Source organism: Gorilla gorilla, chromosome 11 (genome assembly GCF_029281585.2).
Source record: "Gorilla gorilla gorilla isolate KB3781 chromosome 11, NHGRI_mGorGor1-v2.1_pri, whole genome shotgun sequence".
Taxonomy (NCBI): domain Eukaryota; kingdom Metazoa; phylum Chordata; class Mammalia; order Primates; family Hominidae; genus Gorilla; species Gorilla gorilla.
Genome location: NC_073235.2, coordinates 28,652,251 through 28,667,797, shown reverse-complemented (window position 1 = coordinate 28,667,797; position 15,547 = coordinate 28,652,251). Strand labels below are relative to the sequence as shown.

Here is a 15,547-nt window from a genome sequence, read left to right as displayed (position 1 = left end):
AGCTGGGTTAGCACCACTGCACTGCAGCCTGGGTGACAGAGTTAGACTCCATCTCAAAAAAACCAAACCAAACCAAACAACAACAACAAAAAGATAATGGTATATTAGTCATAACACTTCTTGCAAGTGGCCTCAAATTGGCTTTAGCAAGAAAAAAATGTATTGGTTCCTATGGCTGATAGTACGTGGTGGGACTGGCCAGGATTTGGGCATCACTGGGACAGGTTCTTAAGAAATGTCATTAATTCCGTTTCTCTCTGTCCCTGTTTCTCTGTCTCTTCACTCATCTTGACCTCAACTTCTAGGCAGGTCTTTCATGTAGTGGGCAAGCTGGCATCTGGTAGCTCTAGACTCACATCCTCCCAACTCTGCTAGTCTAGAAGAAAAGGGAACTTATGGGTCCTACAGGTATAGAGCATCCCAGGAAAGCTCTTCTTGGGCTTTTCCCAAGAGAGCCCAAACTTCACGTGCTCATCCTCAAGCCTGGGCTATGTGCACATCACAGTGTAAGAGACAAGGCTCATCAAAGCACACCCACCGAGGAAGGAGCTCCAAAGGAAAGCAGGACAATGGGCAGGGCACAGCACAGTTATAGCATCTGCTACCCACTATAGATACCACCATCTACAGAGTCACTTCTGATATTCCAGGGGCTGTAAATATAGTGTTCACTATTTCCACAATAACCTAGAGGTTAATTTACCCCCACATTATAGATGAGGCTTGAACAGCTTGAGTAACATATCCAAGGATGGAAAAGTGGTAAATGGAGTAGCTGATTACTTTTCTTTTCTTTTTTTCTTTTTTTTGCGAGACAGGGTCTGGCTCTGACACCCATGATGGAGTGCAGTGGTGCAATCTTGGTTCACTGCAGCTTCTTGGGCTCAAGTAATCCTCACATCTCAGCCTCCCAAATAGCTGGGACTACAGGAGCACACCACCACGCTCAGCTAATTTTTTAATTTTTTGGTAGAGACAGGATTTCACCATGTTGCCCAGACTGGTCTTGAACTCATGAGCTCAAGCAATCTGCCTGTCTCAGCCTCCCAAAATGCTGGGATTACAGGCATGAGCCACTGCACCCAGCCGAGGAGCTGATTTCTGAACCCAGGTCTATCTGCCCTTTCCAAAATGTCATGGAACTTGAGAGTGGTGGCATTTTACATGTGAGAAAGATGGAGGACAATTTGAGTCAGGGAGCCCTTCCTGAATACCACATCACACTTACGCTGCCCTGAAATAACTGGTGCTGCCTTAGAATCTTCTGCATCCTGAGCAAGACAGCCCCCTCCGTGTCTCTGTAAGAGGTGAACTTACACCTCTTACAGAGGTGTAACTCCTGCTGTCTCAGGAGGGAGGTACAAAGCTGGTCTGTTCCAGACACCACAGATGACCAAGTGCTAACTGATCTCAGTACAGGACCCACCAGCTGAGTGCCTTCAGGTAAGCCCACTTTTTCCAAGTTTCCATCTATAAAAGGTCAGCAAAAGTTCTATCAAATGCAGGATCATTATGATAGCCAAAATAGTATAAACAAAAATTGCTTTGTAAGATAGAATGATGATGAGGATAGTAATATTGCTAGCTCGGAGCCTCTTAATCAATTCTTGAGTTGGAGAAGAAAATGGGGCAGGTGATCTTTTCTCTCCAAGGGATAGGAGGACTGTCCTTTGCTTGCCTCTGTTCTTCATGGTTTTAAAAAAATCATTTCCCAAATGACAATGAGATATTACATACCTATTAGAATGGCCAAAGTCCGGAACACCAAATGCTAGCAAGGATTTGGATGGAGCAACAGGTACTCTCTCATTCATTGCTGGTGAGAATGCAAAATGGTCCAGCCACTTTGAAAGACAATTTGACAGTTCCTTACAGAACTAAACACACTGTTACCATACGATTCAGCCATCATGCTTCTTGATATTTACCCAAAGGAGTCAAACGCTTATGTCCACACAAAAACCTGCACATGGATGTTTATAGCAGCTTTATTCATAATGGCCCGAACTCAGAAGCAACCAAGATGTTCTGCAATAGGTGAGTGGGTAAATAAAGTGTGGTGCATCCAGAAAAGGGAACATTACTCAGTGCCAGAGGAAATGATCAAGCCATGAAGAGACATGGAGGAAACTTAGATGCATATTGCTAAGTGAAAGAAGCCAGTCTGAAAAGGCTACAAACTGTATGGTTCCAATAATACGGCATTTATTCTAGAAAAGGCTAAACTATGGAGACAGCAAAAAGATCAGTGGTTGCCAGGGGCTGGGGGGTGGAGGGAGGGATGAACAGGCAGAGCACAGAGGATTCTTAGGGCAGCGAAACTATTCTATATGATACTCTAACAGTAGACACGTACCATTGTACACTTGCCCAGACCCATAGAACGTACAAGCCAAGAGTGAGTTCTCACATGAACTATGAACTATGGGGGATAATGATGCAACAACGGAGGTGCCTCAGTTGTAACAAATGTCCCACTGTGCTGGGGATGTTGATAGTGAGGGGGGTTGTGCATGTGTGGGGCAAAGGTTATGGGAAATCTCTGTACCTTCTGCTTACTTTTGCTCTGAACCTAAAAGTGTTCTAAAAGCCTGGCCAACACGGTGAAAACCCCATCTCTACTAAAAATACAAAAATTAGCTGGGTGTGGTGGTGGGCGCCTGTAATCCCAGCTACTCGGGAGGCTGAGGCAGGAGAATCACTTGAACCCGAGAGGCAGAGGTTGCAGTGAGCTGAGATCGAGCCATTGCACTCCAGCCTGGGGTACAAGAGCGAGACTTCGTCTCAAAATAAATAAATAAATAAATAAAAATAAAGTCTATTTAAAACAAACAAGCAAGCAAACAAACACAGAAACATGGCTTCTCCAGCCCTCACTGTTTGGATGCACGGTACACTCCCTCTGCCTGTGTGCTTTACCTTTCTATTCTGCCACACTGAGGTTTCCCAACTATTGCCCCAGGGGACATTGTCCTCATTTCAATCTGTATTTTTAATAGCGCTTCTTTCTGATGACAAAAAGAGTACATGTACGAAGTTTGGAAAATAAAAAGAAAAAGAAGTAGGAGAAAAAAACCCCACCCCGAATTGCTGCACCCGGAGATATCAATCACGTTTTGGATCGCGGCTGGCATGATACTTACTGTTTACATTAAACTGTATTATCCTGTTAACATCACATTTCCCTATCATGAGAAACTTCAGGAACATATTCTTTTGGTAAACATTTCATACATGGCCATACCATGGTTTAGTTAATCATTCAGCATTCAGGTGGTGATATTTAGATGTGTTCAGTTTTGCGTTATTATAAATAATGTGATGAACATCTGTGTGGTGAAAGCTTTGCCAAATTTTTGAATTATATCATAGACTTGGAATTATAGGGTGGAAGAATATGGATACTTTGGTTATTCTTATTCTATTACAAGATTGCTTTCTAGAAATTCTGTTATCTGTTTACACTCTCAGAAGTAGAATGTGAGTTTCTGTCTCTATGGTTTTATTAAGTAACATAATTTAAAAAATAATTTGTTGATTTGATGAAAATGAAAACAGAAATGGTATTTCATTGATTTAATGAAACTTTCTTTTTGTCTGGTAAGTCTGACTTTCGAAAACCTATTTATTAATTATTTGAATATCCAATTTTATAAATTGTCTACTATATATTGGGGTTTTAATGTTTTTCTTATGAATTTGTAAGAGTTCTATTTTATTGCCAAAAAAATTTTCCCTAGTTTCTTACAGTTTAATTTTTATGTCAAACTTATTTTCAAAATGGGAATAACTCTTTTCCTGATAATTAAAATAATGGGCTGTCATGGTAAAAAAAATAACGTACTATAGAAAATTATACAGAAAAAAGTAAAAATCTACATTCTACCCCTTGAACTTGTACTAACATTTTTAGATAATTTCCTCCCAAACTTTTATCCTATGTTTTTATGGTATTTTCTGAAGTTTAAGAATTCTAATTTTTATGTACCTCAAAGCAAGCATTTTAAAATTTCAATATATTCTCCAGTGCTTTTGTGTTTAGAAATGTCTTTCTAATCTAGCGATCTGATAAAGAATCACCTCTAAAAAAACAGAGCTGTGATTCTTTTTTTTTTGAGACAGAGTTTTGCTCTCGTTGCCTAGGCTGGAGTGCAATGGTGCGATCTCGGCTCACCGCAACCTCTGCCTCCTGGGTTCAAGCGATTCTCCTGCCTCAGTCTTCCGAGTAGCTGGGCTTACAGGCATGCACCACAACGCCCGGCTAATTTTGTATTTTTAGTAGAGACAGGGTTTCTCCATGTTGGTTAGGCTGGTCTCGAACTCCCAACCTCAAGTGATCCGCCTGCCTTGGCCTCCCAAAGTGCTGGGATTATAGGCAAGGCATTATGTCATATTATCGAATATTAAGGAAATTAAGGGGGAAAGAAGTCAGCCTTAATGCCTGGACCCTAACACATCTGCTTCCTTTATGCATTGTTCTTTCAAGACATTGATCATGAGCTTTTAATTTATTTTAATTTATTTTTATATGGTTGCAAGTACGATTTCCTATCTTTTCCTTTCCTTCATAATTATGCCCTAAGCATTATTTTCTTGTTGCTACGTAGTCTCGGTAATGGTTGTTTTAAATTATTCCCAATGGCCCCTCCTGTAGCTGTGCTGTCACAGCTGACCCCATCCCTCTAATGAACACTTCCGTTGCTTCCAATTTTTCTGTCAAGCGATATTTAGAAACACCAGAGTCCAGTGAAGCAGAATCTCCCACTGTTCCCTGGGGGCTGACTGTAATGCAATTTGACTTTGCTCATTTCCTCCTTTCGTCAGAGGAGTGTTGGAAGAAATCGCTTTTAGAGAATGGTTAGAAAAACGACCAACAGAAAACGAGGAGGAAGGAGATCATGAGCTGAAAGCATGTTGAGCTTTTAGGAGGAAGCTGCTTTAGAAGCCCAGACTGTGCAGATTTTGCTTTTGTGACTCATGAATCGGGCATGAGTTTATGATAATTTTGACAGATGCTTTTCACTCATGCAGCGCTTGATGCTTTTGAGGGCTTTGGTGCAGGAAGTCTTGATGCAGAATCTCTGCTTATCATTTGCTGTCTGTGTGACCTACATCAGAGGCGCCTCAGTCTGTCTTCCTGCAGAATAAGAATACAGTCAGCCCTCTGTATCTGTGGGTTGGGCATCCATGGATCCAACCAACTGTGGATTGAAAATATTTGGAAAAATACAATAAAAAGTAAGACTACAACAATAAAATAATATAAATAAAAAACAAGGCCGGGCACGGTGGCTCACACCTATAATCCCAGCACTTTGGGAGGCCGAGGCGGGAGGATCACGAGGTCAGGAGATGGAGACCATCCTGGCCAACATGGTGAAACTCCGTCTCTACTAAAAATACAAAAATTAGCTGGGCATGGTGGCACGTGCCTGTAGTCCCAGCTGCTCGGGGGGCTGAGGCAGGAGAATCACTTGAACCCGGGAGGCAGAGGTTGCAGTGAGCCCAGATCGCGCCACTGCACCCCAGACTGGCAACAGAGTGAGACTCTGTCTAAAAATAAATGAATAAATAAATAAAAAATACAGCGTTAACAACTATTTACATAGTATTTAAATTGTATTAGCTATTACAAGAATCTAGAGATAATTTAAAGTATTTTGGAGGATTTGTGTAGGCTATATGCAGATACTGTGTCAATTCATATGAGGGACTTGAGCATCCCTGGATTTTGGTATCCACGGATGTGCTGGAACCAGTCCCCTGGGGGATACCGAGGGACATCATGATAATAGGCCCGGAAGAGGACAGACGAACACACTGGGCCATGGGGCAGCACTGAGCGGTGGTGGAAGAACCCCGAGTAGCCGGAGAAAGAGCAGGAGGGCCTTCCAGGGAAGAGGGAATGGCCTGTGTGAACCCAGGCTGAACCTCTCATTCCTGGGACTCGATTTCTTCATTTGTACAAACTGCTTGGTTTGTGGTCTGCAACAGCCCTTCCTGTTCCTCCAGGAGCCTCTCAGGGACCTCTGTCCCTGGCCAGCTCTGCTCCTCTGACCGCTGCGGGTCCTGCAGGCCATAGCCCTGGCTCCTGTGTGTGCACCAGGCACGTCTAGGCCTCTTCAGCGGGACCTATCTCTCTGCTCAACTCAATCAACAGTTCTTGAGAAATTTCCAGGGGCAGCAAAGTGCTGTAGCCCCTGACATGTTTTAGGGCTGAATCGGGGTAGGTATCAGCAGACTCAATACGTATTTATTAACTTAAAAGAAGTGTCATTGGTCTATTGGCAAAGCTGGTTAGCAATAACCTTATCTTCTCCAGGAATAATGATCACTAATCATTCCTTCCTGCTGGGTGTAGGAGACAACCCGGCGTATGGTGGTGGAGCACCTGGGAGACAGAGGCAGAGATCTCGTTCCTTGATCCCCGCGCGTTGGTTGTAAAGTAGGAACAGTAATAGCACCTACCTCTAGGGCCACGGAGACCGAATGAAATAATGCCTGTCAACTCACTTAGTACACAGTAAGCACTCAGTAATGCTAGGTTGTTGTTATTATAATACATTTTTAGCGAACGGGAAGACCAAGCACCGGTTGGTACTGGGCTAGGCGCCGTAGGCAAAGATGTGGAGATGTCCCGGAGGCGCCTAGGGTATCCGGGCGAAAACCCGAGCGCCGAAGGCTGGGAGGAGGCGGAGCGTCGGGCACCGGGCGGGAGGTGAGCCCCTGGAAAAGGAGGGGGCTCCGGACGCGCTCTCCCAGCAGCCGCGGCTCCTCTGTTCAGGGCCGCACCCCCTTCGCCGCACTTTCTCTTTGATTTCGAAAGCACTCCTCTCCTCCACCTAGTCTCCTTTCCTGGGTTGCAGGAGATTACTGCTTGCGGGGAAGACCAAGACGCCAGGCCGGCGGGTTAGTCCCCGCCCCGGGGCGGTGTAGCTGGAGCGTCAGGGGAGTCCCGCTCGCCGCAGCCCCAGCGCCGCGCGCGCCCCTCCCTCCTCGCGGACCTGGCGGTGCCGGCGCCCGGAGTGGCCCTTTAAAAGGCAGCTTATTGTCCGGAGGGGGCGGGCGGGGGGCGCCGACCGCGGCCTGAGGCCCGGCCCCTCCCCTCTCCCTCCCTCTGTCCCCGCGTCGCTCGCTGGCTAGCTCGCTGGCTCGCTCGCCCGTCCGGCGCACGCTCCGCCTCCGTCAGTTGGCTCCGCTGTCGGGTGCGCGGCGTGGAGCGGCAGCCGGTCTGGACGCGCGGCCGGGGCTGGGGGCTGGGAGCGCGGCGCGCAAGATCTCCCCGCGCGAGAGCGGCCCCTGCCACCGGGCGAGGCCTGCGCCGCGATGGCAGAGATGGGCAGTAAAGGGGTGACGGCGGGAAAGATCGCCAGCAACGTGCAGAAGAAGCTCACCCGCGCGCAGGAGAAGGTGAGCGAGCCGGAGCCCCAGCAGCCGCGGAGTCCCAGCCGCCGCGGAGTCCCGGCCACCTGTCCCCCTATCCTCCGACCCCGGGGCCTGGTCCTTCGCCAGGATCTGGTGCTGTCACCTCTAGAGGAGCGCTTTCGAGGGGCTTCGAGGTCCCCAGGCTGCGTTCCCCGGCGCTCTGGGTGCCCTCTTAGGTTTGCGTCCTCTGTCTCCCCACACCCGGCCGGGGCAGGACAGGGTCCCGCTTTGCACCTTCGTGGCTCGGCTGCACAGCAGTGGCCGGCCCTGCTCCAGGCTCTTCTCAGGCGCGCGCTCCAGGCTACCCCGCTTTGGAGGCCAAGGGCCGGGAGGCTGGGAGGCCAGGTGGTGACCCTCAGCTCTCCAGGCCCATGCAGGCAACCTAGGCGGGGCCGGCGCTCGGGGCGAGAGGGAGTATGTCCCTCTGCCCCTGGGGACACTATTCCCCCGGACTCCCAAGGCTGCTTCTCGAACCGGCACCCACAGTTCCTTCCTTCCCACTGCTTCTCCACTTTCGTTCTCCGTGGGCCGAAGGAGGGATTGGGTTTCCTTTCCCGAGAGGTGCCTGCGGCCTGGAAGCTCCCGCCCAGCCCGGCCCTACCGGGAGCCCAGGGCTACGCACCCCGCAAGGAGGTGCCCTCGCCCCAGCAGGGGCTTAGCGTTTCCGGCGGCCGGGGAGCGGGTGGCGGCACTGGCTTTGGGAGCCCACGGCCGGGTGGGGAGCTGGCCTGGAGGAGGCGCGTGGAAGGCGCCACAGGAAACCCGACCCCTCCTCGCGGAGAGCTGGAATGGGGGATGGAGCCGGGGCCTCCCAGGGTGCCCAGAGCGTGCAGGAAATGCAGAGATTGAGGGGCGGGGGTCTGCACCCGGTCAGCTGTCTATCCCAAGCCACCTCTGGTTTATTGAATTGGATCACGCCAGCTGCTGACGCCACTTCCCCTGACGACTCCAACTCTGAAATCTGAGACTGCAGAATCTGTGTTTCTGCCAGGGTGGCCCCCCAGTGCCCCGCGGCCAGGCCTGCCCCCTCTCCTACCCGCTGCGCGGCCGCCGGGTGGAGGCGCAGGGACAGGCCGGCCTTCCCCTGCCAGGCCTGGTGGCTGTTTATAAACAATGACTTTTGCTTCTGAGACCCGCGGGCTCCCTAAGGATGCAACCACGTGATTGCTGGGGGATGGGGGAGAGGGGGGCGCCTAGAGCTTCCCCATACCTCCCTCAGAGTCCTACTGCTCATCCCTGTGTTTCCTGGCTAAGGAGGTGGGTGGGTGTGCATTGAAGGAAGGGCCCTCAGCCAAGTCCAGATTTGCCCAGACCCAGCTCCCCAACCCCCACCCCAGGGAAGAAGGAGGAGGAGGAGGAGGAGGAGGAGGAGGGATTAAAGCCCCAGGAATAGCTGGCTGGGGGCTGGGAAGACTTCAGGTTGTGGGGTGGGGGGGTGGCAGCACAGATGCAGCCACCCCTGCTCCGGGCTGCCATGACTGGGTAATCCATCTGTGTGCCTGGAGCAGGCAGCCCTGGGCCAGAGCCTGCTTCCTTCCCTAAAGGGCCAGGGAGATGAATGGGAAGGGAGGTTAGCTGAGCTGCGTTCCCTGCCCCCTTCCCACTGGTGTCCCACCCCTTCCTGGCTCCCCAAGGCTCTTGGTGTGTCTCCTTTGCCCTGGTTGTCTTTTCTCTGCAGCAGCATCTTTGATGTCATTCTTGGGGCAGTAGGCATGGGCTGTGTCCCCTCCAAGGAGGTGGTGATGTATCACTGAGCTCCTGAGCCACCATCCCTCTCTCTTGAGCCCCTGTTCTGTGGCCATGGGCAGTTGGCTGACAGCTGGTCAGCTAGGCATGCTGGTCTTGGCCAACAGCTGACCTTGCCCATGCCGGGCTTCCTGGGACTGGAGTTGTTTAGTGTTCCAGCTGCTCTCTGCCTGCCGGAGACTAGTTAGGGACCCTCCCCCCATCAGAAACCAAGGCAGCATGACCATCATGACAGGCATCCAGGCCAGGTCTCTGAAAGTAGCCTTCCCCTCCCTTTGGGTTGCAGGCCCTGCTCCCAGGAAGCCCCATGCCTCAACCCACAGCGGCCTCTGCTGTGTGCCTTCCTGTAGAGTCTGTGCCATCATTGGAGGGTCATCCTCAGTGTCTTCTGTTGGTGATCAGTGCCGCCTCTAACTCCCACTGTCAATGAAACTGGAATCCTAGTCTCTTACAGGCAGCCCCACCACTATACCTACCTTGCCTTGGTGAAATCAGTGGGTAATGGGGCAATTCTAGTTTCCCTGTGGCTACAGGAAGGCGTTTCCTGAGCAAGGATGGCAGGAGCTGTGCTGGGAGGCTGGGCGAGTCCTGGCGTCCTGGCGGAGGAAGAAGGGCCCGTATCTTGCGTCCACCCTTCACCCCCAGCCTTCCCACATCCACTTCCAGCCCAAACAAACATCCAGACTGTGAGGGTGACAGTGTGGTCAAGGGCAGCCTGCACTCTTATAGGGTCCCCAAGCCAGCTCTTTTTTGACTGTTGTTACCTGTTGACCCTTCTGCCTCCACCACTGGTCTGGCTGATCCCTGAGGGCAGGGCAGGGCACATCCAGGTGTGTGCATTGAGGATGTTACCTGGCCCCAGTCGGTGCTTAGTGAATGTTTTTGAACAAGGGATTTGGGCCTGACGCAGGCTGGTGGTGGATTGATTTGTGTTGTTTGTTCTCTGCCATCACTCATTCATCAAATCCTGCCTGGACACAGGCCCAGTGCCTCCTGGGCTGAGTCCCCGATGCTGTCTCAGGCAGGGTGCATGTGTCTGGCCTGTCTGGAGCTTTTTCTTGAAGGTCCCATGGCCTGTGGCCTTGGTGTGAGGAGGGTATGAGAATAAATTGGAAGGGTTGCCAGGGCCTGCCAGCATGGCACCATTGCTCCTGGCCCCCTGGCCACCGCCCCCGGAATGCGTGGGGTGCACTGTGTGTGCTGGGAGCTTGAGCCTGTGGGCGCCGTGAGGTCATCTTCCCATTGCGTTTGGCTTGTCGAACCCTCTATAAATGATTGTGTCCATTTTTGGGCCTCAGAAGAGTGGCTAAGCAAAGCCAATGTAGGGTGGAGCCTGGGTCAGATGACGGGGAGGATTAGAGGTTGGCAGGCTGGGCTCCTCGAGGGATGGGGCGCCTGGGGAGAAGGACAGCTGAGGGGGTGGGGATCTGGCCTGCTGTCCCCTGAAGGCCCACGGCTTGGGAGTCCTCATGGAGCCGGCCTGATGGAGCTGGGCCTTTCTCTGGCCACGCTGGGCTGACAGTGAGCACAGGAGGAAGGCTCTGGCAGGGTGGGAGTGTGCATGCTGTCCCTCCCTCCCGGCAGGTCCTGAGCATGCTGGAGGGGTGCAGGCTGGATAGTGGGGAGGGCCAGCTGGGCAGAGGGAGAGCCCAGGGTTGACAGTGCCCAGCACAGCGCTGACATGCCGAGAAGAGGCTGGCCTAAAGGAAGGTGCAGTGGTGGCGATTCCTAGAGCCTTGATGCATGGCCATGAATTGCACTATGCTCAGCTGCGTGGTCAAGGTCTCCTCACGCAGTAGCCACCTTAGCCTCCTCCGGAGGAGCCAGGCCTGTACACCAAGCCTTATCTTTGCAGCAACCTCAGAAGCAGCAATGCTACACCTGAGAGTGGGTGCATGGTCCCTGTAATAGAAAGGACAATGGGGGCATAGGCAGGCCCAGCCACCTGCCCAAGTCACCCAGGCCCTCAGTGACGGCACTGGGAGCCCACCCAGAGGCCCTGGTCTCCTCACCTTGGCCACTGACTTTGCAGGGGTCCCGCCCCCTTCCCAGGCCCTAGTACAAAGATGCCCCCCTCTACCCACATTCCCATCTCTGTCCATCTTGGGGTCCATCTCTGTCCTTCTGTCCTTGAATGTCTGAGGTTCTTCCCTGCCGGCTACTGTCTTGTCTTTTTCTCTGTCTCTGTCTGTACCTCCCTGCTCTGGGCCTCTTCCCTCTGAACTTGCTCAGGCTCTTCCTGTATCTCTCCAGTCTCAGCTTCCCCTGGACCCGAGTTACTTATGTAGATGGTTCATCTCACCCTGCAGGGAAGGCTTCTGAGCTGGGCATCTTCTGTGGGTGGGCCCAGGTGTGTGTGGGTTCTTGGGTGTTCGGTAAAGGCGTGTGGGCATGGGAGGTTGGAAGCATGGCTTCCAGACTTCCCCAATCCCCCAGGGGCCCTGGATGGCCTGAGTACAGCCTTCTGGCTCATGCAGGGACCAAGCCAGACATAGGCTACTAGTCCAGGCACAGGCTACTTGTCCAGGCACAGCCTACTTGGTAGGCTGCATGGGGCATGGGGAAGGAGAAGGCATTCCAGGAGGTGCAGGCATGGTCCAAGGTGTGGAGAGAGGTGTGAGGACATTGAAGATGCCAGCTCTCTGAAGAGAAGGGGTGCCTGGGTGGTAGATTCCCTCCATATTTCATGAAGTTGTGAAGGCCAGGAAGATCTATGGATCACAAGGATTCTTGGAGAAGCTGAGGCTTGAACTCTCTGTGCCTTCTTCAAGATCACCACATCGGGGCTCCCTTCTCACTGGCATCTGACCAGGTCCTTGTCCCTGGACTCAGCGCGTCCAGCCCAGCTGGTCCCTTACAAGCTGTGTGACTGTCCCTGAGGTTCTAGAATCCCTGAGTCCTACCCTTGGAGGTAGGCCCTCTGTCCTCATATCTCTGTAAGGAACAGCATGCACAGGCGTGCACAGGCTCTGGGTTTCCCTGACGTGCTGCGGACCCTTCCTGAGCCCTGTTTCTTCATGTATCAAATAGGGGATAAGAACGGTTCCTCTTCACACATGTGTTGTGGGAAGTAAAGCCCCAGGCAGGTGCTTGGGGCATAGCAAGTGCTCGTTGAATGCCAGCTCTGTGGCAGAGCGGCACCTTGAGCCCACATGTGGCACCCTCTTCCTGCATGGCCCCACTTCCTAGCCCCTGTCCCCAGAGTGTCCATTACAGGCCTCTATAGACAGCTAATCCCTCCTGAGCCTGGGGCTGATCAGGCTTATGACGTTCACAGACCCGGGGCAGTGAGTGTATGTGCATGCATGTGTGTGGGTGCAGTGTACAGGGGTGGAGGGTTTGGGCTTGGGAATCAGAGAGCTTTAGAGTGAATCTTGACTACTCCCACCATAAACTATAAGTTTTTTTCTGTCTCTGGGCTTAACTTTTCACCATTGGCATATGATGAAGTTTGTGTGTTCATTCCTTTATTCATGCCACAAATATTGAGCACCACCATATACTGGGCACTGTTCTGGGGAGTGGGGACCCAGGAATCAACAGAACCAAGCCCCTGCTCTCCTGGAGCTGACATTCTTACCAGGGGAGATGGTGAAGAAACCACCAAGTATAGTGGCAGGTGCTTAGATGGGTGGTGAGGCAGGGACTCACCTGCCCTCAGGACTTTCTGCATGTGTCCCGTGTGGGAGGAGTGTGCTGGGTTGAGGATTGAGATGTGGACGTGACTGTGGGAGCTCACACAGCAAGTGGATCGGGTGGAGAGAGGCAGGTGGGCAGCTCCCGTCCCAGGTGAGGGGCACCCACGGGAGGATGGCTTCCTTTTGGATGCCACCCTGGTTTGTTGTGTTTTCCTAAAGCTGCCTGTTTGGCAAGCCTCCTTTTAGGATTAAGAGTGCAGATGTGCAGCCTCGCTGGGTGTTTGTGCAGGGCAGGTGGGCAGGGGCACCTGCCCAGGATGGAGGATGGGGGAGGCAGGAGGGGCTGCTAAAGGAGAGGAGGAGGGTGTCAAAGATGGCCTCTGCTGCCCAGGGCCACTTGTAAGATTCTCATGCCAGGCAGCAGCTCTGGGTGTGGTAGAAAACTCTAGGCAGCTGAGTTTGAGTCTTTCCCCCGCACATTCCTACCCTTGGGCAAGTCTCACTGAATTCTTGGAATCCCAGTTTCCTCATCTGAAACAGGGGTCATGATCTCTGCCGCTGGGGCTGTGGTGAAGACGAAATCGAAATGTGCTGGAGAGGCTGCCCGCTCAGGTGGGGCTCCAGGTTCTGCTCCTGCGGAGACCACTGGAGGGACTCAGCCTACTGCTGTTCTTGTGCTGTGGAAGAGGCCCAGCACCCGGGCTTCTGAGAGGCTGCCACCTCCTAAAGAGGCCGCAGGGTTGTGGACCTGCCAAGGGCTGACAGGGGTCAGGGCTGGGGAGCTGAGGAGAGAAAGGCAGGCTCTTCCTGCTCCAGGGAAGCCCTTGTCAAATATTAACTTAAACATAATGGCATTGTTTGCTGCATACTGGCTGCATGCCATCATCACTGTGGACAGGTGAGAGTATTATACGTCCCATCCACAAAGGAAGAAACTGAAGCTGGAGTGGTTGTGTGACTCCCCAGTGGGCCGTCTGGGCTTCCACCTCCGTTGTGGTCAGTAGGATCAGTAGTGGGGTCTGGCCTGGGGCAAGGCCTTGGAGACAAGCAAATGAGATGGAGGCGTCCAGCCGACTCCCTACATAAAGCCCTGATGGTGAAGGGGTGTCATTGTGACAGACTTTGGTCCCCAAGACTCTCCCCTATTTAACAAGACTTGGGGCCCCTGTCGGCCCCCCAGCTCCACCTGGGGTCTAGGCTTGCACTTTGGAGCGTGTGGTAGACTCTGGGGTGATGGGAACACCTGGGGTTTCTAGGTGCAAGTCCAGAGATGGGAGTTCATGTACGCAAATGAGGACAGACAGGACCCTGTGCTGTGTGTTTTTTCCCAAATAGTAAAAGCTGTCTCCAGTTTATTCCAGTCTAAAAGAACACTCTTGGCCGGGTGCGGTGGCTCATGCCTGTAATCCCAGCACTTTGGGAGGCCGAGACGGGTGGATCCCCTGAAGTCAGCAGTTCTAGACCACAGCTGGCCAACATGGTGAAACCCCGTCTCTACTAAAAATACAAAAATTAGCCTGGCATGGTGGCGGCGCTTGTAATCCCAGCTACTCGGGAGGGTGAGGCAGTAGAATCGCTTGAACCTGCAAGACGGAGGTTGCAGTGAGCTGAGATCACACCACTGCACTCCGGCCTGGGCGACAGAGCGAGACTCCGTCTCAAAAAAAAAGGCCAGGCGCAGTGGCTCACGCCTGTAACCCCAGCACTTTGGGAGGCCGAGGCGGGCGGATCACGAGGTCAAGAGATCGAGACCATCCTGGCCAACATGGTGAACCCCCGTCTCTACTAAAAATACAAAAATTAGCTGGGTGTAGTGGCATGCGCCTGTAATCCCAGCTACTTGGGAGGCTGAGGCAGGAGAATTGCTTGAACCTGGGAGGTGGCGGTTGCAGTGAGCCCAGATCGCGTCACTGCACTCCAGCCTGGTGACAGAGTGAGACTCTGTCTCAACAAATAAATAAATAAGTAAATAAAAATAAAGTTTACATCCCTCTAATTTTGTTTCTGTTATTGCTACAGTATTTCTTTAATGAGATGATGGTCATACTAGTTGTTTCTTAATGTTCCTGGGGGGGAAAGAACCATGCTGCCGACACTGCCCCCCACCACACACACACACACACGCACCCTGGGAAGACTTCCTGGGGGGAATCCCATACTCTGGGCACTTTGCTTTGCTTCCTGACCCAGGCAGGCCCATGTGTCTCTGGTCCCTGTGGTCACCAAGGCATCTCATCCCCTCAGCTTGGCTCACAGTAGGTGCATACTTGTTGCACATGTGGCTGCATGGATTCTTTAGGCAGTGGGGAGACAGCACTGATGGCTGGCAGAGGCCCTGGAGGCTCCCTGGGTTTGAGGGTGCAGGGTGGGAGGGGGAGGGATGCTGTGTCTGCAGGATTTAGGTTGGGGCTAGGCTAGTGGGTGCAGATCCCACCCTGCCCCGGCCACCCTGGAGGGACCCAGGATCGCTCCTCATCACACTCCCCTGTGGTAAAGCAGCCGTGGTCAGCTGCTCAGGTCTGTGGTGGGGCCTAACCTGAGCTGGTGGCTGTAGTGCTTGGTGCCCACAAATGGGGTTCTTGTGATTGGCCCAGGCCCAGCCGAGGAGTCCTGCCTGATTTTAGGCCAGATGCCAAATAGGGCTTGGCCTCGGTCCTCTGCAGGGGCCTGTCCTATGAGAGAAAGCTTTCAGGTGACAGCAATACTGGGCAGTGCTGGCTGGGGGTTCAGTGTGATTT

General features: G+C 52.5%; 1 protein-coding gene across 18 annotated transcripts in view; it reads left to right on the top strand.

The window, feature by feature from the left end:
* Window positions 1–6,680: 6,680 nt before the first annotated feature.
* Window positions 6,681–15,547, top strand: part of BIN1 (bridging integrator 1) — a 59,986-nt gene continuing 51,119 nt past the window's right edge. Inside the window, exon 1 of one of the 18 annotated variants that reach the window (XM_063694739.1) lies at window positions 6,681–7,410. In XM_063694739.1, coding sequence (XP_063550809.1) covers window positions 7,327–7,410 — 84 coding nt within the window. In that variant the 5' untranslated portion in view covers window positions 6,681–7,326. The remainder of the gene's footprint in view (window positions 7,411–15,547) is intronic. The other 17 variants (XM_004031730.4, XM_004032507.4, XM_004032508.4 and 14 more) reach the window with 17 other exon arrangements.